At 37.6% G+C, this 22,394-nt stretch overlaps 2 protein-coding genes across 3 annotated transcripts; both read left to right on the top strand.

Moving 5' to 3' along the window:
- Positions 1–485: 485 nt before the first annotated feature.
- Positions 486–10,957, top strand: LOC120112364 (replication factor C subunit 3). The gene is made up of 10 exons (XM_089928377.1): positions 486–772; positions 891–1,302; positions 1,412–1,628; positions 5,405–5,484; positions 5,576–5,735; positions 7,744–7,825; positions 9,429–9,558; positions 9,644–9,707; positions 9,794–9,862; positions 10,399–10,957. Exons 2-10 carry the CDS (start codon positions 1,137–1,139, stop codon positions 10,496–10,498), a joined length of 1,068 nt encoding a protein of 355 aa, XP_089784503.1. The 5' UTR covers positions 486–772; positions 891–1,136; the 3' UTR covers positions 10,499–10,957.
- A 1,323-nt stretch (positions 10,958–12,280) lies between these two features.
- Positions 12,281–21,576, top strand: EDA3 (DnaJ/Hsp40 cysteine-rich domain superfamily protein). 2 transcript variants are annotated; one of them, XM_039131487.3, is made up of 5 exons: positions 12,281–12,451; positions 14,509–14,600; positions 18,375–18,558; positions 19,505–19,597; positions 21,083–21,576. In XM_039131487.3, exons 1-5 carry the CDS (start codon positions 12,358–12,360, stop codon positions 21,211–21,213), a joined length of 594 nt encoding a protein of 197 aa, XP_038987415.3. In that variant the 5' UTR covers positions 12,281–12,357; the 3' UTR covers positions 21,214–21,576. The 2 variants fall into 2 exon arrangements, with proteins under 2 accessions (XP_038987415.3, XP_038987414.3); XM_039131486.3 differs by having other exon boundaries at positions 14,500–14,600.
- The last annotated feature ends 818 nt before the right edge of the window (positions 21,577–22,394 follow it).

The following is a 22,394-nucleotide window of genomic DNA, read 5'->3' as shown; positions in this document are numbered from 1 at the left end:
AGTAATGACTATGAGCTCATTTGGTTGGTAAATAAGTGAGGGATATCCTCCACTATCTCCTCTATTCTTGCCAAACGATCTGCTGGTGCCATAAGAATAAATTTATTCATTATGGCGGGATATTCCTTCATCTCGCAGCATAAGTTCATTCCGATCGATGGCTCGGATAGACTTGTAGTGCAAAACTAAGCAGAACCCTATCACGTCCTGTTCCCGTTTTATCCCCATTGCCGTTATTTCCATGATTTATCCCCAACATGGAGAAAAATGATTCACTTTCCTTTTCTTCTCGCTCTCTTCCTCCCTCTCCTCCCACCTCTTCTCTTCCAGTAATCCTCCCAAATAATAAAATTTAAGTTATGCAAGGTAAGGTAAGCCCGAATTACCCGCTTATCCACCTTCCATATTAAAGTATGTCGGCCACCAAACCTACAACGACCGTGGGTCTTTATACTTTTCCCCGCCACCCCACACACTTCCAATTTGGCTTTCCCATCATGAATCCAGTGGGATATCTCATGATCATCCAAACACGCTCTTTTAGATTCTGGTTTGGGGCCGGATCTGAGGTAGCATCGAACCTTGGTTCTAGATCCACCATAATATGTTGACGCCAAGTCCAAGTGAGACCTGGCCTAATCCAAACAAAGTCAAACGTAGTTGCCGTCAATTTTTTTTTTTTTTTTGGGTAAATCGGACGCTCACGCGAATCTCGCATGAGCATTGCCAACAGAGTCACAAGCCAAAATATTCCACAACGGTGAAGGAACAGGTACACAGTGAGTTCACAAAATCTTTTTATAGCTCTGTACCCAATCAGCAGTTCTGTTCGTCTTTCATAATACATGATCAATCTGAAATACGGTACATTTTTTTGATCCTTTTTATAGAATCCACTCTACCGCTTCAATCGGATCCGCCTCCAAAATAAGACGGAACCCGTCACTTCATAGCCAGAGGTCTCAGTCCATTGCACCATCGGTGAGCTTATCCGCGGCCCTTCAGCCCACCCTAGCCCTCGAGCAGCCAAAAAGACCCCCACTCGGGATTTTTGGCGCCATAGCCGCGACGGCTGGGAACAGTACGAAACCGGAGAATAGAGCGCTAGGGCGTGGGAGAGAAGGATTTCAACGAAGATGGCGGAGGCGACCGCTCCCATGGAGATCGACGGCGACGCGCCGGCGAGGTCCAACAAGGACAAGGCCCCTCTCGCCTCCGACGGCAAGTCCGCCCCCTGGGTCGAGAAGTACCGTCCCCAGTCCCTCGCCGACGTCGCGGCCCATCGCGACATCGTGGACACCAGTAACCCTCGTCTCCCTCCCCCTCCTCCACCTATCTTCTCCTATGGATCTCTTTTCCTTCTTTCTGGGTTCGATTCTGTGGTTAAAAGTTGGATTTTGTTGGTTGGAAGTTGATCGGCTGACGAACGAGAACAGGCTGCCCCATTTGCTTCTTTATGGGCCGCCAGGTACCGGGAAGACGTCGACGATTCTGGCAGTGGCACGGAAGCTGTATGGGGCGCAGTACCGCAACCTGATTTTGGAGCTCAATGCATCTGATGATCGGGGGATTGATGTTGTTCGACAGCAGATCCAAGATTTCGCCAGTGCACGGAGCCTTTCCTTTGGGTAAAAAGAATTTGGATTAATTTCTATGCTTGCTTATATTTATTAGTTTATATGCTCTTCGCTGAAAAGTGGTTCGAGGTTTTCTTTCAAAGAAGTTTTGCTTTGTTCGTGCTGAATTTACATCTATTATTTTCAGTAGTCGAATTTGCGGAAGTACAGGGTTTATGTAAAAATTCTTTTGGGTTTTGGTGATCCGAATGCTTGAAAGATAGACATGTATCGGTTCAAAATGTTTACTTGTGGAGTCTGACAAATATTGCGAGACATTGTGGCAGAAGGAAAATAGAGTAGATGATAAGAAAGCTATAACTTGCGGGGTCTGCCACAAAGGAGTTGCACATTTTGGATAAGGGGGAAGGGTATTACTGCATCCTTAAAACACCTTGGGATATGTACTTAGCTTAGTGATGGATTAACTCCTCTTTCTGATTTTGAGTTGGAGTTGTTGTGGTTATGATAGGAGAAAGTTTTGATGCGCTGCAGAATAGGGGGCATAGCAGTCATGTATTGGTGTGATGTGTACTGTGGTACAGGCTTTTTTTTACTCTTTAATTTGCTAATATGGGGTGGTACATGACAGTATATTCCATTTTACGGGCTATGCAATGCAGTAAGATTGGTTTTAAACCTTGGATAGGAGAGGATTTTGTTGTATAGTTGAGGTCAAAATGGAATGGATTATGAAGTTTGTCAAGGTTCTTAAATCCTATGAGAGAAATATTAGCTCTAGTAGCAATTACTACAAAGTAAAAGTGAAATTATACGAATGTAGTTTTAAATTTTAGGTGCATAAATGAGATTAATATTACGAGGTTAGCAATTGTGTCTAAATTAAGAGCTAATTGAAATTATCTTGTTTTTTACTTGAAGCTCAACCTTATGCTTGTGTTGTGCATGTGCATACACACTCCTCTCTCTATCTACGTGTGTGCATGTGTGATTCTCTCATTCATATCTTAACCATCAAGCCTTGTTACCTCTATCAAGTATGACATTATGGAGCAATGTGATTTAGCAATGCCTATAAACTTTCTTTAAGGCAGTTTTAACTGATGTCAGTTTTTTTGCTATTTCACACTGAAATCCTATCCACAAACTCTTTGGGCAATGCATTTTCTACAATACCCTAGGGGCATAATTACAGTGAAGGGAAACACGACTTCATGAAATTTATTATCTTGTTAAGCTTCTAATAGAAAGGATCAGGGGATCTCTATACCCTTGTTTGGTAGAGTCATGTCCATATTAGTCTTCTCTTTTTAAAGGTTCTTGACATTATCATGCTCCAAAGAAAAATAGTTGGTTCAACCTTTCATTGACATGTCTGACAAAGTGCCTTGATGCAATTAGAGAATGCAAGTGAGGTGTGGGTCAGACTTTTGAAATTGGAAAGCAAGAGACAAAAACTTGATTGCATGTCTCATTAAGCATCTTGATGATTTAAAACAAAACATTATCTGCCCGTTGCATTCATGGATCATATATTACATGTATAAATGAGTTCATTAAACTAAAGCAAGGAAGTGGGGATTTAACGAAAAAATTTTGCATAGTAAAGCCTTGATGTCTCATGAATCAAGCTTTGATATATTTCTACCTAGCATATGTTCCAAAGAGAAAACATAGAACTTCAAAGGATGAAATGCTACATAAGTGTTTTTTATTTACTTCATGCAAGTATCCAAAAAGTGATAAAGAACTTTTTACCTTCATTAATTATAATAAATTTTTTGTGAGGCCTGATATATGTTAAAGCCTACACAATAAGCTTCATTTTATGTTGCCTATATACAGACCGAGATCCCTGTGTCAGCATATGCCGGTCTATGCTGTTTGGCATTTACCACGACAGGGCTAGACTGGCATGGGGCAGAGGTGTGTTCCCAAGTGCCTTGTGCTGCCCATATTGAACTGTGCCAGTTTGGCACAGTTTAACATGACTTGTTATAGGGCTGAACAGTGTCAGAAGCCTTTTTTCTTCTGTTTTTCTCATTAATCCACAAGAGAGGGAGGTTAAACTTTGTTCTTGGTTCCAAAGAACAACAGAGAACCTAGCATTCATGTGATGCCTTTCTGCAAAATTGAGCAGGATCCATATTGAATCCTTGCTCCAGACTTGGTATAAGCAATTTTCAACCTATTTCCTTTTCTTTTCCTTTTCCACATTTGGACTATAACAATTTCTTTGTTAAGGTTAATAGAACGATTTATCCACACATGCACATTTATATATTCAAGATTAAAGTTGATAACAACCAAATATGTCCACTTAAACACCAGCTTAGAAATTAGTGATTTTGGGGAGGAGTGATTTCCATCCAAAATCCTCCCCTCGAAACAACATTAATCTAGAAACAAAAGCAAATAACATCTTTTCATGTCGATTTTTAGAAATGTTATTAGAGTATGATGTCATTAGTGTCATTGAGGTATCACTTGGTAATTTATGACATAACACATTGACACTCAATCATTGTTTCTTGGTGGTAATGTACTGTTGAGGTGTAATACCATGCCATAATACCCTAGATTATACCTGTCAGTAAGCAACACAGTCATACATGTTTTCATTTTTGATTATAGGATATTATTTATTGGTTTTAGTTCTTTTTTTAAATTATTTTTAAGAGCTACATCTATAAGCATTATGAAGAAGCTGTTGATTGTTTTGATTTTAAAAATCTAAAATATGTCCCTTGCCCATTCATGCCAGTGGCATTGACTGCATGCCTACAGTGTGCTAGTGTATCCTAAGCACTGGTACATGGGCACATGCCATGCTAGTGCTAGGCGGCAAGGCATCAGCATGCAACATTTATTCCTTGTTACATGCGCATGTGGTGTAGATGTTTAGCAGAACTACGATATGTAACGAATAGTACAGTAAAGCTGTATCTTGGATCGATTGCTATACTAGCTTTGTCATGTATCAGATTCCTGAGGAGAAATATTCCAGATAGTAATTGCGATACAGATTGAATTTTATTGCTGTTCACTTGACTATGTGCAATTGCAAAGATGATTGTATTAGAGTTAATGTTGTTTCGGCAGGTTTTCGTAAAATTACTGCCAAGGTTACAAATGTGGAGGAAGTTGATGAATTCACTGAGATTGAAAGAAGTAATGTATTGAAAATATTAAATTTTTTGTCATGTACAATGATGACTGAAGAGGACCTTAGTAGAGAGAGAAGCTCGGATTATAGTGGAAATGCCAGTCAAGAGGAAGATCTGACCAAAGAAGATCTCAATGTCCCACATATTCTACCATTTTATTTCCTTTGCTTATGTGTTTGTAGATAGAAGATGACAACTCTGAGCAAATTAGGATTTACAAAGCCGGCGCTGGATAGACATAATAGTGTTTATTGGGAATGACTGCTTGACAGAAGTATATGCTAAGCAATTTTCCATCTTGGTGGCAAAATATGAACATGGCATGTGGCAGGGTGCAGCCCCTAGGATTGGAACCATGTGTGTGTGGGAGTAAAGATACTCCACCCTCCAAATCATATAAACTGCATATCATGCGATGAGGTAAATTTTGTCCTGATGAGCTTGTGACAGCTGCAGGATCCTGCCACTATCATGGGGCATGGTTGTTCAACACCTGGTTATTTAAAAGTAGCACATGTACATACATGTATGCAAACACAAACACCACTAACATATATACAGTGTGCACACGTATATGCGCACTCATGCAGATGTATGACTTTATCATTGGTTACCTGGTGGATGCTGCAATACCTAGTCAACTATTTATGTTTCATGCAGTGCAAAATCTTCTGTGAAGTTGGTCCTGCTGGATGAGGCAGATGCTATGACTAAAGATGCTCAGTTTGCATTACGTAGAGGTCTGCCTGTACAACCATTCACTTTTCTAAGTATTCATAGGTTTATGTATTCTCACCATCTTTATTCTTGTGATTTTATCTTTTTGTTCAGTGATTGAGAAACATACGAAGAGCACTAGGTTTGCACTTATCTGTAATCATGTCAACAAAATTATTCCAGCATTACAGTCAAGGTGCACTCGGTTTCGGTTTGCTCCACTTGATGCAACTCATATCAGAGAACGACTTGAATATGTGATAAAGGCTGAAGGGTAAGTTGTTCTTTTTAATTTGATTCATTGTAGAAATTTGACATGAAATAAGTTTCATAAGGTGTTGTACCCATGTTGCATGTCATTTTGAAGTTGTATCTTTATTTCATGGTTTGGTTTTGTACAGCATTGCATTATTTTGAATTTCCTTGGCCACCTATCCAAGGGATAATTTACATTTTTTCACGCCGGAGCTAATCTTGCTTTTCATGGTCTGATAATATCCTTTTAATTTACACTCTATTAGAAAATACAGTTTTGATTCTGGCACATTCTTTTCTAGATTTTGTTTGCCAACTTCTTAGAAAATGCCCTTAGATTCAAATCCCCCCCCCCCCCCCCCCCAACACACACACACCCAAAAAAAAAAAAATCTCAATTTCTCTTTAATTTTATTTTAGCTAAAATGGAAACTCAAGTCAAGCAACAAAGCCTTGCTCTATCACTTGATTCATTAATCTCTCTTTAATCACAAACCTTAAACCATTCAAGATCAATTAACATTTAGTCTTTTTTTTTTTGGTTAAGATTTGTTCATTTTAACATCTTCCAGGCCCATAAGGTAATATTTCCCTTTGAAATTCCTTTCTCTCATAACAATCTATTTTATACAATATCCTTTCTTGCTATCACTTGTCATAAATAGTATGTAGTATATTTTTGGGTCATGATTTTAGCTAACTTGGTCAGCTTGGATTGGGTCCATAGAAAATATTTTGGATCAACTGGGTCATTCTGGTTAGGACAGGTAAAGCATGACCTGAATCAAACTCACTGCATTTGAGTTTGGGTTGGATCAGATCTTGATTTGGATCCAGTGCAAGGTAACAAGGAAGTACATCATCTGTTTGATGTCTAGAAGGTCCAGTAATAGCATGGATAATAAATTGAGATAAATAAAAAAAGGGCATTGGTGCAAAATAGGACCACTAATGTTGTCTATGAAAATGCAATTCAACTAATTGAGCCTTCCACCTATAATTAGTACCTGTAGTACACAAGCTCGTGGAATCTTGGGGTGAGTTGGATTGGGCAAAGCTAGGTTTAATCATGTCATCTACTGTTTGACCGATTTTAAACCTTGTTGGGCCATGGCTTGGGTTAGGTAATATGGACCAGATGCAACCTGCTTGTTCAAAAGGTCATATTTCAGAACTATACTGGACTTATGGGTCCAAAAAGTTGGGTGGTGCTGGGCCTAACCAGGTCGGTCTCGGGTTGCGTCATGGGTTGACCCAACCTATTTGCAGCCCTAATGCTCACTTAAATTGCCTTACCTAGCTCTAAGAGCCAAGCGTTTGATCACGAGTCTGTGTTCATTTATTGCTGCTCCTAAGCTTTTTTGTTTCTTATATGGAATTTTATACTTGCATTTCTTTTCCTTTTCTCTGTATAGGTTCTATTGGTGCAAAAGATTTTTTTGGCGTTCTTTTACTTTGTGTACTAATATAAGCCAGTAGCCATGATACTGCTACCTTGTTTATTATTTGAATCAATTTTCTTTTCCCAACCTTAAAAAAGAAAAATTCTGTTCTTGGGATTGGAATGCTTTAGAGGATTTGAATCCCCAAAATGAATCTTCAGTAAGCACCTGCTTCAGTGTTTTTAACAATCTGAAATTGATGATTATGCACTTAACAGTGATGCAATAATGAATGTTCAATGAGAGATTCCGGAAAATAACTTGCTCTGGAATCTATGAACATAGTCTGTCAGAAGATCTTTGATGAACATTCAGGGTTTATGTACAATTTTTTTTTAAGAAGTTCTGACTTCATCTATGTAAGAGATGCTTTCAACAAATAAGTAGTCAACTTTCCCAAAATCTACCATTCTATTTTGTAAGATCTGTTTGCCCCCTTTTTATATTTTTTGGATAAAATCTAAGATTTTAACAGCAGCTGTCGATTGGATTAAGCAGTATATGATTTTCAGTTGTTAACATGCTACCAACTTATTAAACATCTACTGATTATTGAATCAGTAACTTGTGATCATCTCCTTCTAGGCTTGACGTGGCTGAGAGTGGCTTAACTGCCCTGGTACGGCTGAGCAACGGTGACATGAGAAAGGCTCTGAACATATTGCAGGTCATTCTCCTTTAGTTCCAAGTATTGACATTGCTTTCTTCTTAGTCAGATAAGTTACCTTTTGATGGCTGACTTGGCATTTTATGTCATAAATTTCACTTAATTTCCTCGGGTGACAAAGTTGATATGTAAAATTCCCAATTTGACTTTTTTACAAGTCTCCCGTATTGAGGGACCTTATCAACATGTTCTTGTTTATTTGACCATATTGACCAATATTTGCATGTTATATTAGTGATGGTGTATAATAATATTGACAATCTTAGAAATTAACTAATTTTCACTCTTTAGATTTCTGTGGTCACATACTCAAATGTATCAGTTAACCAACTATGATATGTGAAATAAGGACCATGGGCATGCTTTTGTACCATGTCCCAGTAAGTACTGAAATGGATTTTATTAGTAAATGTATAAAAGGCCATGTTATTACAAAAATTTGAACAAACTTTTATGCAGAATCGAACTCAAATCTTTTGGGTCATATGTTAGCATGTCTATCCATATTTTATTTTGCATATAGGCTTATCATCGTTTTCATCACATGCTAGTGCTGAAATCAAGGTTTTAAATTCCTGTGGGACAGTAGGGTGTCCCACTGTCCCAAGTTCCTGGACAGGACGTGGACCGGGATGGGATAGGACATCCACCATCCCGTGTTTTGGTATGTGGGGTGTCCTCGTTGCATGAGAAAACCAGGACGGCCCTGTTCTACGGTACTTAGAACTTTGGCTGAAATTGTATTCATCTTTTACTTAACCTCTATGTGACATTTCATAAGATGGTCATGTAACAAAAGGATTACTTTATACACTGTTTTATGAAAAATTATTATGTGAAATATAGAGCTCTGATAATGGGAGTGCATACATCAATACAAGTTTGCTTGCATGCCATTAATTTTATAACCTAGACTCAAAATGCGTCAGATTTCAATGTGACTTTGCAGCTGATACTCTTATACATTGGAGGTGGAGGTGGGTAGGGAGGGAAACCGGGGACTAGGGACAGCTCAGTGTTTAGGAAACTCAGATTGTTCTGAAACAGGAAAAGGTTTTAGAAGATCTGATTAGGAGGTGATGAAGTATGACAAATGTGATAATAAATTAGAGCCAACAGATGTAGATGGGATGAAGCCAAACGTTATGCTTGTGGCTTAATAAATTTTGGTAACAATAACGGCAACTTGCATTCAGAAGCATGAAGTTGCTTTTTCAATAATTAACATGTACATCTGTAGGCACATGATGCAGAAAGAAAAGCTTAAAGGTCTTTACTGTAAATCTACCAAAATTTCCAAAGCCTCCTGGGATAAGCATTACACTGAGGGGAGATAATGATTTAAGTTTATTTGTATGATGAAAGAGTTCTTGGGAGTTGCGACTACAAGTAATTCATATTTTATTTGGTCACCTAATCTTATTAGAAAGAACTGCATGTATTACTTATTCTATGATTGTCTACCAAAACATCTGGATTAAATATTTATATGGGTTGTCGGATTAGTTTTCACTTTTGTTTCTGATATGTTTAGCTTTTCTACATCTGTATTTTTTTTTCTGAATTTGATAATGAGGTAGTTTATCTCCTTTAATGTGGACAGTCAACACATATGGCTTCTCAGCATGTAACAGAAGAATCTGTCTACCTCTGCACTGGAAACCCGATGCCAAAAGACATTGAACAGATAGCCTATTGGCTACTTAATGAATCATTTACAGCCAGTTTCAGATGTATCCTCGCACATGGACTACTATTTTTTGATTTGAGCGGGAAACTTGTTATTCTATGCAAGATTTGCCATCTTAGCTTGTTTAGATATATCTGATATTAAAATGAGGAAAGGACTGGCCTTGGTTGATATTGTGAGGGAGGTTACAATGTAAGTTGAAACATGCACGAGATCTTTTTTTCATCCTACCCATTCTTTGTTGTGTTGCTAAATCACATTCCGTGATTTGTACTCAGGTTTGTTTTCAAGATCCAAATGCCATCAGATGTCCGAGTTAAGCTAATCAACAATTTGGCTGATATTGAGTATGGACCTCCTTTATCTTAGTTAAGTTTATCAGTTTCATGGTTAACATTATGTAACTCATGCATTTGTGCATTTTACATCTTCTGGTCATAAGGTGTTAGGTCTTAAGTGGTTTCAATCAGGTTACAAATCTTGCATGAACCATTTGTGATTTCAATTTTTTTTTCATAGGATTTGTACCCAGTACCGACTGACAGTCAACATATTAGATTAGGTCCAATACTTGATCAGATTAGGACTTAATCTGTTTTTTTTTTTTTTTTTTTTTTTGATTGGATCATTTCTTAAATGAGTCAATTCTGGTTTAAGTCCAGCGTACAAGATCCTTGCTTAACCACTTGGTTTAATAGGTCTGTGTTTCAGACCAAAATTCCCTGGAAAATGTTTTGTGGTTAAACCAATGATGTTGTTACAATAGTCATAATCAAGAAGAGTTTTTATTACTTACCAATAAGGAAAAGTTTTTATTAGACAAGGCCAAGAAAAAGGACCTGCAAAGAAGAGTTTAACTATTTCTACAATGTTCTGTTTGCAGGTATAGATTAAGTTTTGGATGCAATGATAAGTTACAGCTTGGATCGCTTATCTCTACATTCACAAATGCTCGTTCTGCTCTGGTTGCTGCAGCCCAGTGAAAGCACATCCTTCCGTTGGCTTTGTTTCTTGAAACGTCTTCACCTTGCATATAATGGTTTAAGGCATGACCTACCCAGTGTATCGTGTTGAGTGAGTGTGATTAGAGTAATTTCTGCGTAAAGCCCGACTGATGATGCACAAAGAAATGCAGCTTTCACTGAGTACGGATGTAAGCTATTTTATATGCTTTCTTTTAAATCCTGTGGTTCACCTAAATGTCCCAGATCTGCTAACGTACTGCACAGAGGTGGAGCTGTATCGCTGCTTTGAGGCCATTTGCTGTAATAGTACATTTTCCGAGCTGACTTTCTTGGACATACAAATCTACCGCTAGTACTTTGCTTTGTCTTTTTTTTTTTTTGTGCCCTCCTTTTGGTAGGAAACTTAGCTTAATTCTGGAGGAGTGATGGGAAGAATGTAGAATTTTATGACTACCTCTTAAGTTTTGTTATGCGAAACCTCCTCACTGCACAGGGACGCAACATGATGTGTGAGTAGTTCTGATTGTTAACCATGCACCAGTTTGAAATTTCTGTTCTTGGAGCCTACTTCAGAGAAAATATTCATGCCTACCTTGTCCTTCTTTTCCCTTTTATTTAATAAATTGAAAGGAGAACATCATCAAATGGAAGCAACTCTGGTTTGATGAGTGCAACTGCCCGGAAATTATATAACCTCAGATAAAAGACTATCCGTTTTGGGCATATGATGCCTTTAGTAAAGTTTGTAAAATCGTGGTGATTGCCGATTAATATATATTTCACTTACGCTTGGAAATGTTTAAACAATATCCTCCGTTTTTTTGTGGCCTTCTTAGTTGTTTGCATGCCGTGCTAGTCATGATCTTAATTTCAACCCAGTTATGGGCCAGAATGGGAGAGGGAAGAAAAACATAGAATTTATGTATGACATTTAAATTATCTTCATGTTCATAGGAATACCCGAATAGCTTGGGAAGGGAAAATTTGATTGTGAGCAATGCGACTGGTGATATGAGTCAAAGGCCACCAGGGTTTTTCATGTTCGTTATAACTATATTAGCTAGGATTAAGCTTAAGCTTATCCATTTGCATTTGGTTCAGGATTGAGCGGACTTGGAAGTGAGTTGCTGCCCCCTGTGATGCTCATGGCTTCTAAAAAATAAAATGCTTGTTCTAAAATGGCTAGTCCTTAGTCTTCTTTCGGTTTTCGTATTACAAATCTTGGTTCGCGCTTTATGGCGAAAAATCCAATCCCATGTAAAAAAACGATCCATTTTCACACCATCTATCTATTCATTTCTTTCCTATGTTCTTACCACCCTCTCAATCGCTAGCTATGCCAGTAAAACTAATGTGCTTGCCGTAACAGTTTATCTGTGAGGCCTCTTGGCAGGATCCTCCAGATGTAGACAAAAAGGATAAAAAAAAGAACACTAATTCAACAAGGCTCAGGCATGACACTCGTTTGGACAAGTTGCTGGTCTAATGCAATGTTGGATACGCTTGTTACTCAAAAGATGCTAGATCATGAATCCCACAAGAAATCGGTGGTTGATGTAATTGCGTAGATTTAGGTTACGCTGGCCCACTGTGAACTCATCCGAGGAATCACCAGAAAAAAACATCCGAGGAATATGAAGCAGTCTACATAATTCCTATTTTTGTTGGTGGGAGCTACACCAAATCTTATCTTAGACACGTGCCGGCGTGTTGGAGCGAAAGCAATCTATGCTGCTGTTTGGTGGAAAATAGCTAATCAGACGGGTTTTTGAATATCTCGTAGCTTTTGGATCAAGTCGCGACCCGTTACCTTCTTGTGGCTGACCGCCGGATGAGGAGGTGGGGGACGGAGACACAGAGAGAGAGAGAGAGTAGAAATGGGCAGCAGTTGCCCCGTCTTCCTCTCGTCTGCGCTCCCACCAGCCATCTCTCGCAGCACGCCCAACGGTAGAAGCAGCTCCAGAAGTAGAGGTTAGTTCGTTACTCTTCGCTACTACCGGATTTTTTTTCAGCCGCAAGGAATTTGAGTTTATGGAGCTTGCTCGATGCGTCATGACCGCTCCGTCGTACTAGTAGTTTCTTTTCCTTGTGATTTTTTTTGCGGTTTCTGTGCTCACTGGCTTTTCCAAGAGTTCTTAAATGATTTCTTTCTTTTTCTCTTTTTAGTAGTTTCTTTTGGTTCCCCATCTGAAGTTTTGTCGCACCTTCTTTGCAACCTCATGAATGAAAAATTTTCTATGATAAGATACAAATAATGAATCAACAAGGAGGACTTCACATTCGTTGGGTGATTGGTGGATTGAGATGCGCACAATTGATTCTTCCATGTTGAGCCTCTTGTTTATGAAACGTCTCGCATGTAGCATTCCTTGCACAATCAACCATTCTTCACTGATCGAGTCTTGGGTTTGATGAGAGAGATGGGTTCAATTGCCTGGATTAAGAGGACTTCATGCCATATTCTGCATGCAACACAGTGTGAAGGTGCTTATTTTGAATTTTTCCTTGAAACAACTTATCTAGATGATAAATCCTATAAGGATTTTATCAAAACAAGAGGTGATTGAGTATTTGCTTGCATGGATATGAGGGGACATTGAGAAACAAGATGAATTTAGGCACATAAGATAAGTACAAATAATGTAGTGCATGTGGGCACATGATATACTAGGAATGAAAGTCAAAATGGAACGTGCGAAACAAATCTATGACCATCACCAAATATATAAACGGTTGTTGAGAATTTGATATGATGGTCGGTTCATGAGCAGTGGAGATCTTAGTTGCTCTTAACAAGGCCATGACCTTGGATGCATCTTAAATGGTTAAAAAAGGATTTAGGGAGATAATATAACTTAGGTAGAAATGACAATAAATTGAAAAATCTTTATTTTGCAATGAATTTATTTTTCAGTAGGCACAAACAAGTTATAAACCATCTCTAAATATTTGAGATTAAGCATGCTGTGCATATTCAAATGTGTGTTTGGTATTATATTCTGAATATAAAGAAGTGTGGAGTCATGTTTTGCTTGGAGGATCTTTTTTCTGAAGGAGGGAAGATTCTTCAAGTACTATGATGTTGTACAATGGAGAAGCTTAGGAACACATTGCAGATACAAGTGTCTTGTGGTGAATCAGTTACAGTAGGAAGAATTGTCCTAGATTGGAGAATTGTAGGAATTTAACCCAAAAAGGATGAAGTGGTGGAGAAACTGATAAGTTGGTATGTGACTGTGCAATTAAGCCTTGATAAGGTCCTTGGGTTTATATTGAAGAATTGAGAAGGAGGAGAGAAAGACATATGGTTGCTTAGATAAAATTGATGGGAAAGTTTTGAAAAAGCATTAAAAACCCATGTGCCTTGCAGTAGAAGCTAAACATAAGGATGGAATCGAATCTTAATTCTAAATGCTGGGAATACAGCTAGTTGGGTCGTAGTTACGTCTATAAGTGCTTTTGCCTCTATGCTTATGCATGGGGTAGTTTAAAGTTTAAACACTGTAATTTGGAAATTTTATCCTTGATGGCTGCAAACTATTTTACATATGAAGGCTGCAAATATAAATAAGAGAACTTTTCCTAGTATTTCTTAATAATATACTAAAATGATCAAAACATGGTATTCTTGTAAATTTGAGATTCATTGCTAACTGCAAGTCAAGGCATTGAGGCTGTTTTTATTCTTATCAATTCAAGGGTGTCTGTTATCTGCTGGTGTTTGTTAATGCATGTCTAGAACTTGAAAGTTAGTGGGTTCTCAAAGCCCTTGCGTTAAGATGCCTTGCAAATTTCTATCATAGAATCTATAATTTCTGGATTCTCCTTAGGTGTTCAAATATTTAAAATTGCTTGGTATAGTCTTTCTATTTTTGGTTTCATCAACTCTCAAGAAAATATTTTGTTTATTTCTTCCTTGAATAGCTGTTTTCCGTACATGTCTTATAGTAATAACTATGTTAGCAAAACAATCTTTAATTGGTCTGATGTGCTTTATCCTGTTGGTACGCTAATGCTAGCCATATCAGTGTCAGCTGGACATTGTGACAGCTCCAATTTGGAAGATGACAACAGGAAGCAGAGCAACTCTGAGTGTTCGTCAAACACAGAAAACCTGAAGGTTGCATATGATGTATTTTCGTGCTTTTCAAATTCCTTAACAATGGCTGTTTTTCATCTTATTTGTCTTTGCCTTTTCTCTGCATCTGTCCTATTTGAAAATATCACTGTATGTGCATTTGCGTAGATACTTCTGAAATATGCAAAATCTGGTCGATATTTCTCCTTTCTTACAAAAGCAAATTTATGATCAGCAGGAGAAATAGCAATCAGTGTTCATGTTTGTGATGCTTGAATCTAATTTAGATATTGGAATGTGTGTCTTCGGCTGAATAATCATTTATAATTTTATATTTATTTTTTTCTTCAACCAATGGGTGATGAACCTAGGCTTTCTAAGGTGACATTTTCATATTTGAGATACTACTTGAAGCAATATACTTCTTGCAGCATGTTGTATATTTGAAAGTGAAAGCCAGTTATTGGGTTAATATGCACTAGGATTAAATTTGGACCCTTTTTGATCAGTAACCTGCCATGTGCAAACAAAAGTTTTTATTTACTTGTCAGTCATGGTATGCTGTACCGGTCGGTACCGGACGTATCGTACCTGTACCGATGGGTACCGGTATCTGTACGCCAATGTCGGTACGCCTGGCATACCGCATACCATACCGTACCGACACTCGGAACACCTATACTAGTGTGGCACCGGTATGGGGTTCGATACCAGTACGGCGAACCTTGCTTGTCACCGTGTTAGATTTACATGCTTTGTGTCATATTTAATAATATCTTGGACTCTGATTAGGAATCTTAAATGTACTAAATATACATGATGATGACAACAAGCACAAACATGATTGAAACTTGCGAAATCTCCTTAAAATCAGATTCTAAGTGAACTCTCCAGGCCTAATCTGTACTATGTTCAGAGAAATTACTGCACTCTCTGAATCCTTAGAGAGCGGTTGCTGGCCTTTTAGAGAATCATGTCCCAAGGAGCTGGCTCCTGCATGAATTTATTAAAGGAGATCCCTCAGAGGCTTACAATTATGAGTATGATAGCAGTACGAGAAACCAAATTAAAATAATTAGAATGTTGCGGCCTCACTGGTTCTGTTACTTAAAAGCTGATTACTATGATGAGAGTCTTCAACCATATCAAGTCACCTGTGGTGTGAGCTATAACAAAATACTTACCTTTGGCAATATATCTAGCAACCACATCACTTCAGCTATCTGTATACTTATGAATGTGCATCAAGCAACTGAAGTAAGTTTCCAATTAGAGAACCATTTAAATGGCATCTTAGTGTCCATTAAATGTGTTGAGCATACTTTTTGCTGAAGATTCTACGTTCTGAAGAACTCATAAGGTACCATGCGTGGTATAAGGCTGCATCAAGATGTATAGCATTAGATGATTTTCAGATCAGCAAGCTATGTCGATCACAAATGCAAGGTTGGGTTTTGTGACTGCCATATAAATGCATTCACTGAAAGTTTTCAATGTCTTTCTCAAATCATTCTGAATTTCTCCTTGATCACTTTTGCTTTATAGTCATATCAATTGGCAGGTATGCTAGAGTCCTAGGTGGTTGATTGACTTTGCTGCCATTTGTTATATCTTATATTTATATTTTAGAGAACAAATCAATCATACTTACATTGAGGTATATCAATAACTATCTAGGACCATTTAACTTCATCTTCAGGATTGTCTTTCTGTGGAAATGTTACTTACAAGGTAGCAAACATCTTTTCTTCAACTCCCTTTTTCATTATTACCTCTGCTATGCATATAAACTACCTATATGAAAAGCTGGTTCGGGAGATGGTAAAGTTGAGACCGAACACAAATGAACCAGGGATGACAACTACCCTCAGAAATCATTTTGAAACATGTATGGGTGATTGTTTCAACTAGAAAATCAACCTTTCAAGCATATAGACTTTGCTGAACATTCTGAATGCTTGTTAGAACTAAAGCAGTTACATCTAATACCTTTTCCACTTCTGTGACATATCTGGATGTTATGTTCATCTAAGTCTTCAGCACCAAAAAGTTCATTTGAACTTACACACCAAAAAAATGAACCTCCAATGCTGTAATAATCACAACCATTCTCCATTTGGAGGAGGTTCCAGGTTGTGGTGCATCCCCAAGTACTTTGCCCTGGCTAATTTACTTTGGGTGGGTTCCCCTCCCTTTTGCTCAGAAAAATCAAAACTGGCAATCAGAGATAGGCAACAGAAGAAAGATGATTAGAGATATTATTTGTTATTAATTTTTATATTGTATAACTGGAAATGTTTAAATATATTATTCGTTAAATTTTTTCAAGATAAGCATCCAGACTCCAAAATTAGATCGAGGATACAGGAAATTCGACATTCCAAAGTTCCTTTAATATCTACATCTTTTATCGAGTTCCAGAAACAACAAAAACCCCTTCTAGTATCATTTTGGTGGGTTAACTTATTACTTGAAAGGTCCAACAACTCCAACTCTTCACCCATCTTTAGAAGCTGCAATTTGATAAGTGCCCAAGTGTCTGACATGCATCCAACTCATCACACATTTTCTGAAACGGATTCTCTTACCTGGATGAAGAACTTTGGGTAGCAGAATTATTTCCATGCAATCATATCTAATAGAAGAAAATGAAGAGGCTGAAGAGAAGATAAAGTGAAAGAGAAGTTGAAGGGTATCGCATATAATTTGACATAAAAATAATCATCCCTCTAGTTAGTTAAGTACATAATGTGTTCTAAGTATATAGAACAAGTTTCATTGATGGAAGCTTTAACAAACAATATGCTCAATTTTATTTCTAATGTAGAAATTTAGTTGAAGAGTCCACCATGGAATGCTCAACTTGTTCTATGACCTTGTCCATGCTCCAATCTTAGACAATTCTGAGCTTCACTGCCTACTGCTGTTGCAATCACTTCCTAGAATCTTGATGGAAATGATTTGTCCTTCTTTGACATTATCATGCTGCTTTTAATGTAAGAACCTTTAAATTGTTTTTTTTTTTTTTACATTTGTCTTTTCTATTACAAGATCGGTTGATTGAATTTGGTTTCTTTCCATAAGTATTACATGGATTAATGCTGTATATTATTAGTAATATTATTTGGCTGGAAAAATTCTGAAGAGCTAACTTAAATGTTTGCAACTTTGCTCGTTTTTATTTATATCACTTGTCTTGACCATAAAATACTTACAATGGGTATATCTGGATCTAACAATTCTGTGTACAACATGCCCAAATCTATGAATTTTCTTGTCTTTTTGAAATAAGTTTTCATTAGTCAATTTCCAGTTTCTTCGCACCTCAAGTTCATCTGCAGTGGGTATTAGACATTTGTTATGTTATCAAGGTTAATGAACATAAGTGTATGTATAAACAATTTTGATGGGATATGGAGTGATATACTTTTGGTGGCTTATGGTGTACCAACTTCTTTTGGAAGTTATAAACTGTAGCGTCTGAGAATGGAGCAACTTTCTAACATACAGATTATTTCATTACTATGTGAAATTGTGAATGCAGTTGCAATACTTTAACATGTTATGAGGAAATTAAATTACATGAGTTCAATATGTGCAGTTCTGATTTAAATTTCACTGATTATACCCAGAGACAAAGCAAGTGTTATGGGTCAAATACCAATTAAACAGCAAATGCATGCAAACAAAATGGGCATTTCACATTAGGGATGCTAGAAGATGTATTATTTCTGTTACATGTCTTTCAAGAACTGCATCATTCTAAAGCTTTACGAAACAATTTTTGCATTAAAAATGTCCTGCTTTCTTATGCAGAGGAATTGCCTTCTGCCTTCAAGGCGCAAATGTCTTGCATGTTTGTGTGCAAATCTAGCATTATTAAATGCTTCAGTGTTCTCTATTTGTCCGCCTAATGGAATCGCCTTGGACATGGTGGATGGGTCGTCTGGGAAAGAAAAAGCCGTTTGCCGGAATTGTGGGGGCACTGGTGCTATAATATGTAAGGAATCTGCTCCTTTATTTTTTTTCCTTTCTTATTTATGGTTTTTGTCAGGATTCTGTTTGATTTTGATTCAGTTATGCAACAAACTAGTTAAGACTCACGTAAGCAGTTCATTTATTTCTAATGACTGTAAGCCCTTCTGCATATCAGAGCCAATTGTGACATGAGTGTTCTGCATATCAACTCTTGGATTAGCATTTTAGAAGCAAGCTCTTAGAGAGAAATGGAAAAAAATAATATTAGAAAAGGATCCTGTATATATTCTTTATCATTGAGAATTGAAATAGCAATCATGTTGTTGTGAGGAAATGATGTCTTCCGGCAATGAGTCATGAATGTTCATGTGATGGACATGGAAATCCATCAAGGTGATTGCATCGGAAGACAAGGATCTTATTCATTATATACTTATGCATAAAAAACATGCTTAGAGAGTTTAAAGAATTTTTCCCAAGCCATGATGTGATTCTGGAGTTGAATTTATCATTTTGGGATACTGAGACTGCAAAAATATACAATCCTTTAAGCTTTAATATCCACAGCTGCATCAATCCATGTGCACAACCCTTGAGGTTTTTCTTGGACCCGAATCTCGAACAACTATGAGGCAAAGGGATGCTTCGCTGCAGTAGGGATCTAGTGCTTTAGATCAAACCTTTTCCTCTCTCTTCCTCTCTTTTTTCATGGAGAAGAACCTGTAGGTGCCGTACTTCTCTTTAACTCTTCTATGTGATTTAACAATTTTCCACCCTTTTTTGCTGCTCCTATGTGCAAGGCCAGCCACTAGTTGGTTGCCCAACTAGCATCATAGTTGGACTAGGACACTATTTTGGTTTCGGATGAATATTCCAAATATAATGAAGTGGGCTTGATTTGGAAAATGTAGCTCTTGACTCGCTTATAGAACTTTTTCTGATGATACAGTTCACTTGCTTTGATTCAGGTGACATGTGTGGTGGCACAGGTAAGTGGAAAGCTCTCAACAGAAAGCGAGCAAAAGATGTTTATGAGTTTACTGAGTGCCCAAACTGTTATGGTATGTCTTCGCTACTGCATTTATATGATTTGTTCCATGTGTTACTGCATTTTCCTCTTTTTTTTTGTTTTAATAAGGAAATGGCTTTCCTAGCCACAGTTACAACTTACAACTGCTAGATCAGAGTGGTAGATAAGTCAGAATACAATATAGTCCAATCCAGTCCATGTTGCTACACTCCATGTTGCTACACTCCCTACACTATTCTCTAGTGAGTGAACTGGCAACATAAAGCCTTAAGAATCCTCAATTAAAGCGCTAGTCCCTCCAAGAGACCTGCTCAACCCATGTAGGCTGCTCACAAGTGTGAGGAAGTCACTTCCAACTTCCAAGTATCACATCACGAAGGCCTAGGTCATCAGGTTTATGTAATCCTTTCCTCACAGCCCAAGTTTCTGAGACCAACTGGCTGGCGGTAGGTATCCCTTAGCTCCTCCAGCAATAAACAACCACCAATCAGATATAACAATTAAACCAGGCCCACCTTGGATTGTCGGCATGACTAGATCTGTCAGTTTGTTCAGCTTAACCCAGCCAACATTGCTTGCAAGAATGTTGGTTGTTTATGCAGCATCAGGTGGTTGTCTATGACCATGAAGAAAAGAAAGGGAAAAAGAAAAATTCTATGGTTATTAATGCATCAAATCTCATAAAACATACCAATAGTTGTTGTCTACATGGCTACAGAATGATACTGAGCATGTGCCTTGAACATGAGGAACAGCATGGATGGCTGTGATATTATTTAAGATCAAGATATTTAACTTTATATCAGATGATAAAGGTAATCCTACTTTTGGTTGGAACACTTCTATTATTTCTATCTTATAAAGAAGGAAGATAGATCTAAGAAAGGTGGGTGCACTCAGGGATCATATTTCTAAAAATAACCTTAGTTGAATGTCCAATCGGTTGGATGTCTGCTGAGAATATGTTTTATTATGAGAGTTTAATCATAATTATTTTAAAGAAAATGTTAGGATGTTCCATTCTACTGAAGCACTGCATAAAACATAGCTTTCATCCTTATCCTATGTGGATGGATTGGCATTGCAGACCAAGGTTTGATCCATCAAAGTATCCATTTGTTAGAAAAGATAAATTTCTGAGGTTTTCCTTAGATAAATCTGAAAGGCTATGGAGTGCTTTTGGTTTTACTTCTGTGGAAATCTTTCTTAAGGGTATGAGTCTCTTTTATGTTATTTATCTGCTACATAGATGAGTATCTAGTACCATCTATGGAGAGTAGAATTGATGTAACTGTAAAGTAAATTCTATTTATTCAAACATTCAAATCTAGGATTGTTATTTTCTTCAAGGCATTCAACATTTTAACTTACCTGCTTCATTTGGATCATACAATTCAAGTATGACTAGTGAGCTTGGCCACTATTACTAATAAGTAACAATGACCAAGCCATTGTGGTGTTTAATATTTCAATAATTCAAGGATGAACTTGACACGTGTATCTTATGATGGTGTAGGTCGCGGAAAGCTGGTATGTCCAGTGTGTCTAGGGACAGGTTTGCCCAATAATAAGGGGATGCTCCGAAGACCTGATGCACGAAAATTACTGGACAAGATGTACAACGGCAGGCTCTTGCCCAACTCTTAATATTTTCTGAACTGCTTCATGCTTGCCATCTGAAATGAATTTCCACTACATCAAGAAAGGACTATGAGGCCAACAGCTTGAAATCTCATCCCCAGTATACAATCAAATGCAATGGTTGGTTATCATACAATAGTACTCGAGTTTTGACACCAGTGATGCTAACAGATGTTTCATACATTGTCTGTAAATTTTACATCATCGTCTGCAACTGAGTGGACAATTAGATGCTTCAATAAGCTTATTTTTGTTCTTTGCTGAAGATTTTTTTAATGTTATTCTTTCTGGACTATGTATGGTATGGGCATGTATTATGTATAGCCCTTTCTAATAGAACATGGCATGATTCATCTTTTGAAGGCTAAAGGAACATTTTTTTTTGAGATAATATATGAGTTTACATGTTTCTCAGAGAAGAAATATGAGTACCTACCATAAACTATTAAGCCAGACTTTTTTTACAGGCAAATGAACATCATTTAAGTGTACAGGTAATGAGGCTTCAGATCATGATTCCTTCTTAATAGCACTGGCCGGCCCTGACCCTCCCATTCAACTGAAGGAACAAAGCAAAGGAGGCAAAAAATAGATGAGGCTTAAGTTTTTACTCCTACTTTTCCGTAATCATATGCTAAAGGTGGTGGAGAAATATAGGAAAATGCTATTGGCAGTGATGGTCTGCCAAACGAAGAGATTGACAAAGGAAACAAACCCCTAAAGTATAATTTCCACTTAGAAGATCAAGAAGGGAGCATACAACTTAAAAAATAAACTCCACCTCGGGAGTGCAAGTCCACAAGACCTTTCGAGAGGCAAATCCGTAAAGATAAATTTGTTGGATGAAGGTCATGCATGAAAGAATGAGTTCCTGAATGGTGATCCAGATGAGTTAGTGGAGCTTCCAATAGGGAGAATCATTGAATACTATTTGCAAGCTTGAGAAGGATTAGTAATGAAAGGAGAGTCAAATACAAGACATGGTTGTGTTCTCTATTTTATCCAGAAGGAAATATATTGCACAAACAAACTAGGTCTAGGAGGAGGACCTGAGGTCCTGAACTAGACCATCTAAGGCCGAAACAAAGTGATCGTGATACGTCACGTTCTCATGCGGGAACAATGAGAACCCAATGCTTGAACGAGCAAATAATGGAGCCAAGGACGCTGCGTGAATGACCTATTAT

Source organism: Phoenix dactylifera, chromosome 18 (assembly GCF_051530095.1).
Source record: "Phoenix dactylifera cultivar Ajwa chromosome 18, Ajwa_hap1_PhDact_Kaust_v1.1, whole genome shotgun sequence".
Lineage (NCBI taxonomy): Eukaryota > Viridiplantae > Streptophyta > Magnoliopsida > Arecales > Arecaceae > Phoenix > Phoenix dactylifera.
The sequence above is the reverse complement of the archived record's forward strand: the minus strand, read 5'-3'. Positions and strand labels throughout refer to the sequence as shown.

What these genes read in the sequence shown, in the direction of transcription:
- LOC120112364 (XM_089928377.1), top strand. Translation starts at nt 1,137, where the DNA reads ATGGCGGAGGCGACCGCTCCCATGGAGATCGACGGCGACGCGCCGGCG. An exon ending in GCACGGAGCCTTTCCTTTGG is followed by an intron (nt 1,629 to 5,404) that starts GTAAAAAGAATT and finishes TGTTTCATGCAG; the next exon opens with TGCAAAATCTTCTGTGAAGT. An exon ending in TATGTGATAAAGGCTGAAGG is followed by an intron (nt 5,736 to 7,743) that starts GTAAGTTGTTCT and finishes ATCTCCTTCTAG; the next exon opens with GCTTGACGTGGCTGAGAGTG.
- EDA3 (XM_039131486.3), top strand. Translation starts at nt 12,358, where the DNA reads ATGGGCAGCAGTTGCCCCGTCTTCCTCTCGTCTGCGCTCCCACCAGCC. An exon ending in CAAACACAGAAAACCTGAAG is followed by an intron (nt 14,601 to 18,374) that starts GTTGCATATGAT and finishes TTTCTTATGCAG; the next exon opens with AGGAATTGCCTTCTGCCTTC. An exon ending in TGAGTGCCCAAACTGTTATG is followed by an intron (nt 19,598 to 21,082) that starts GTATGTCTTCGC and finishes ATGATGGTGTAG; the next exon opens with GTCGCGGAAAGCTGGTATGT.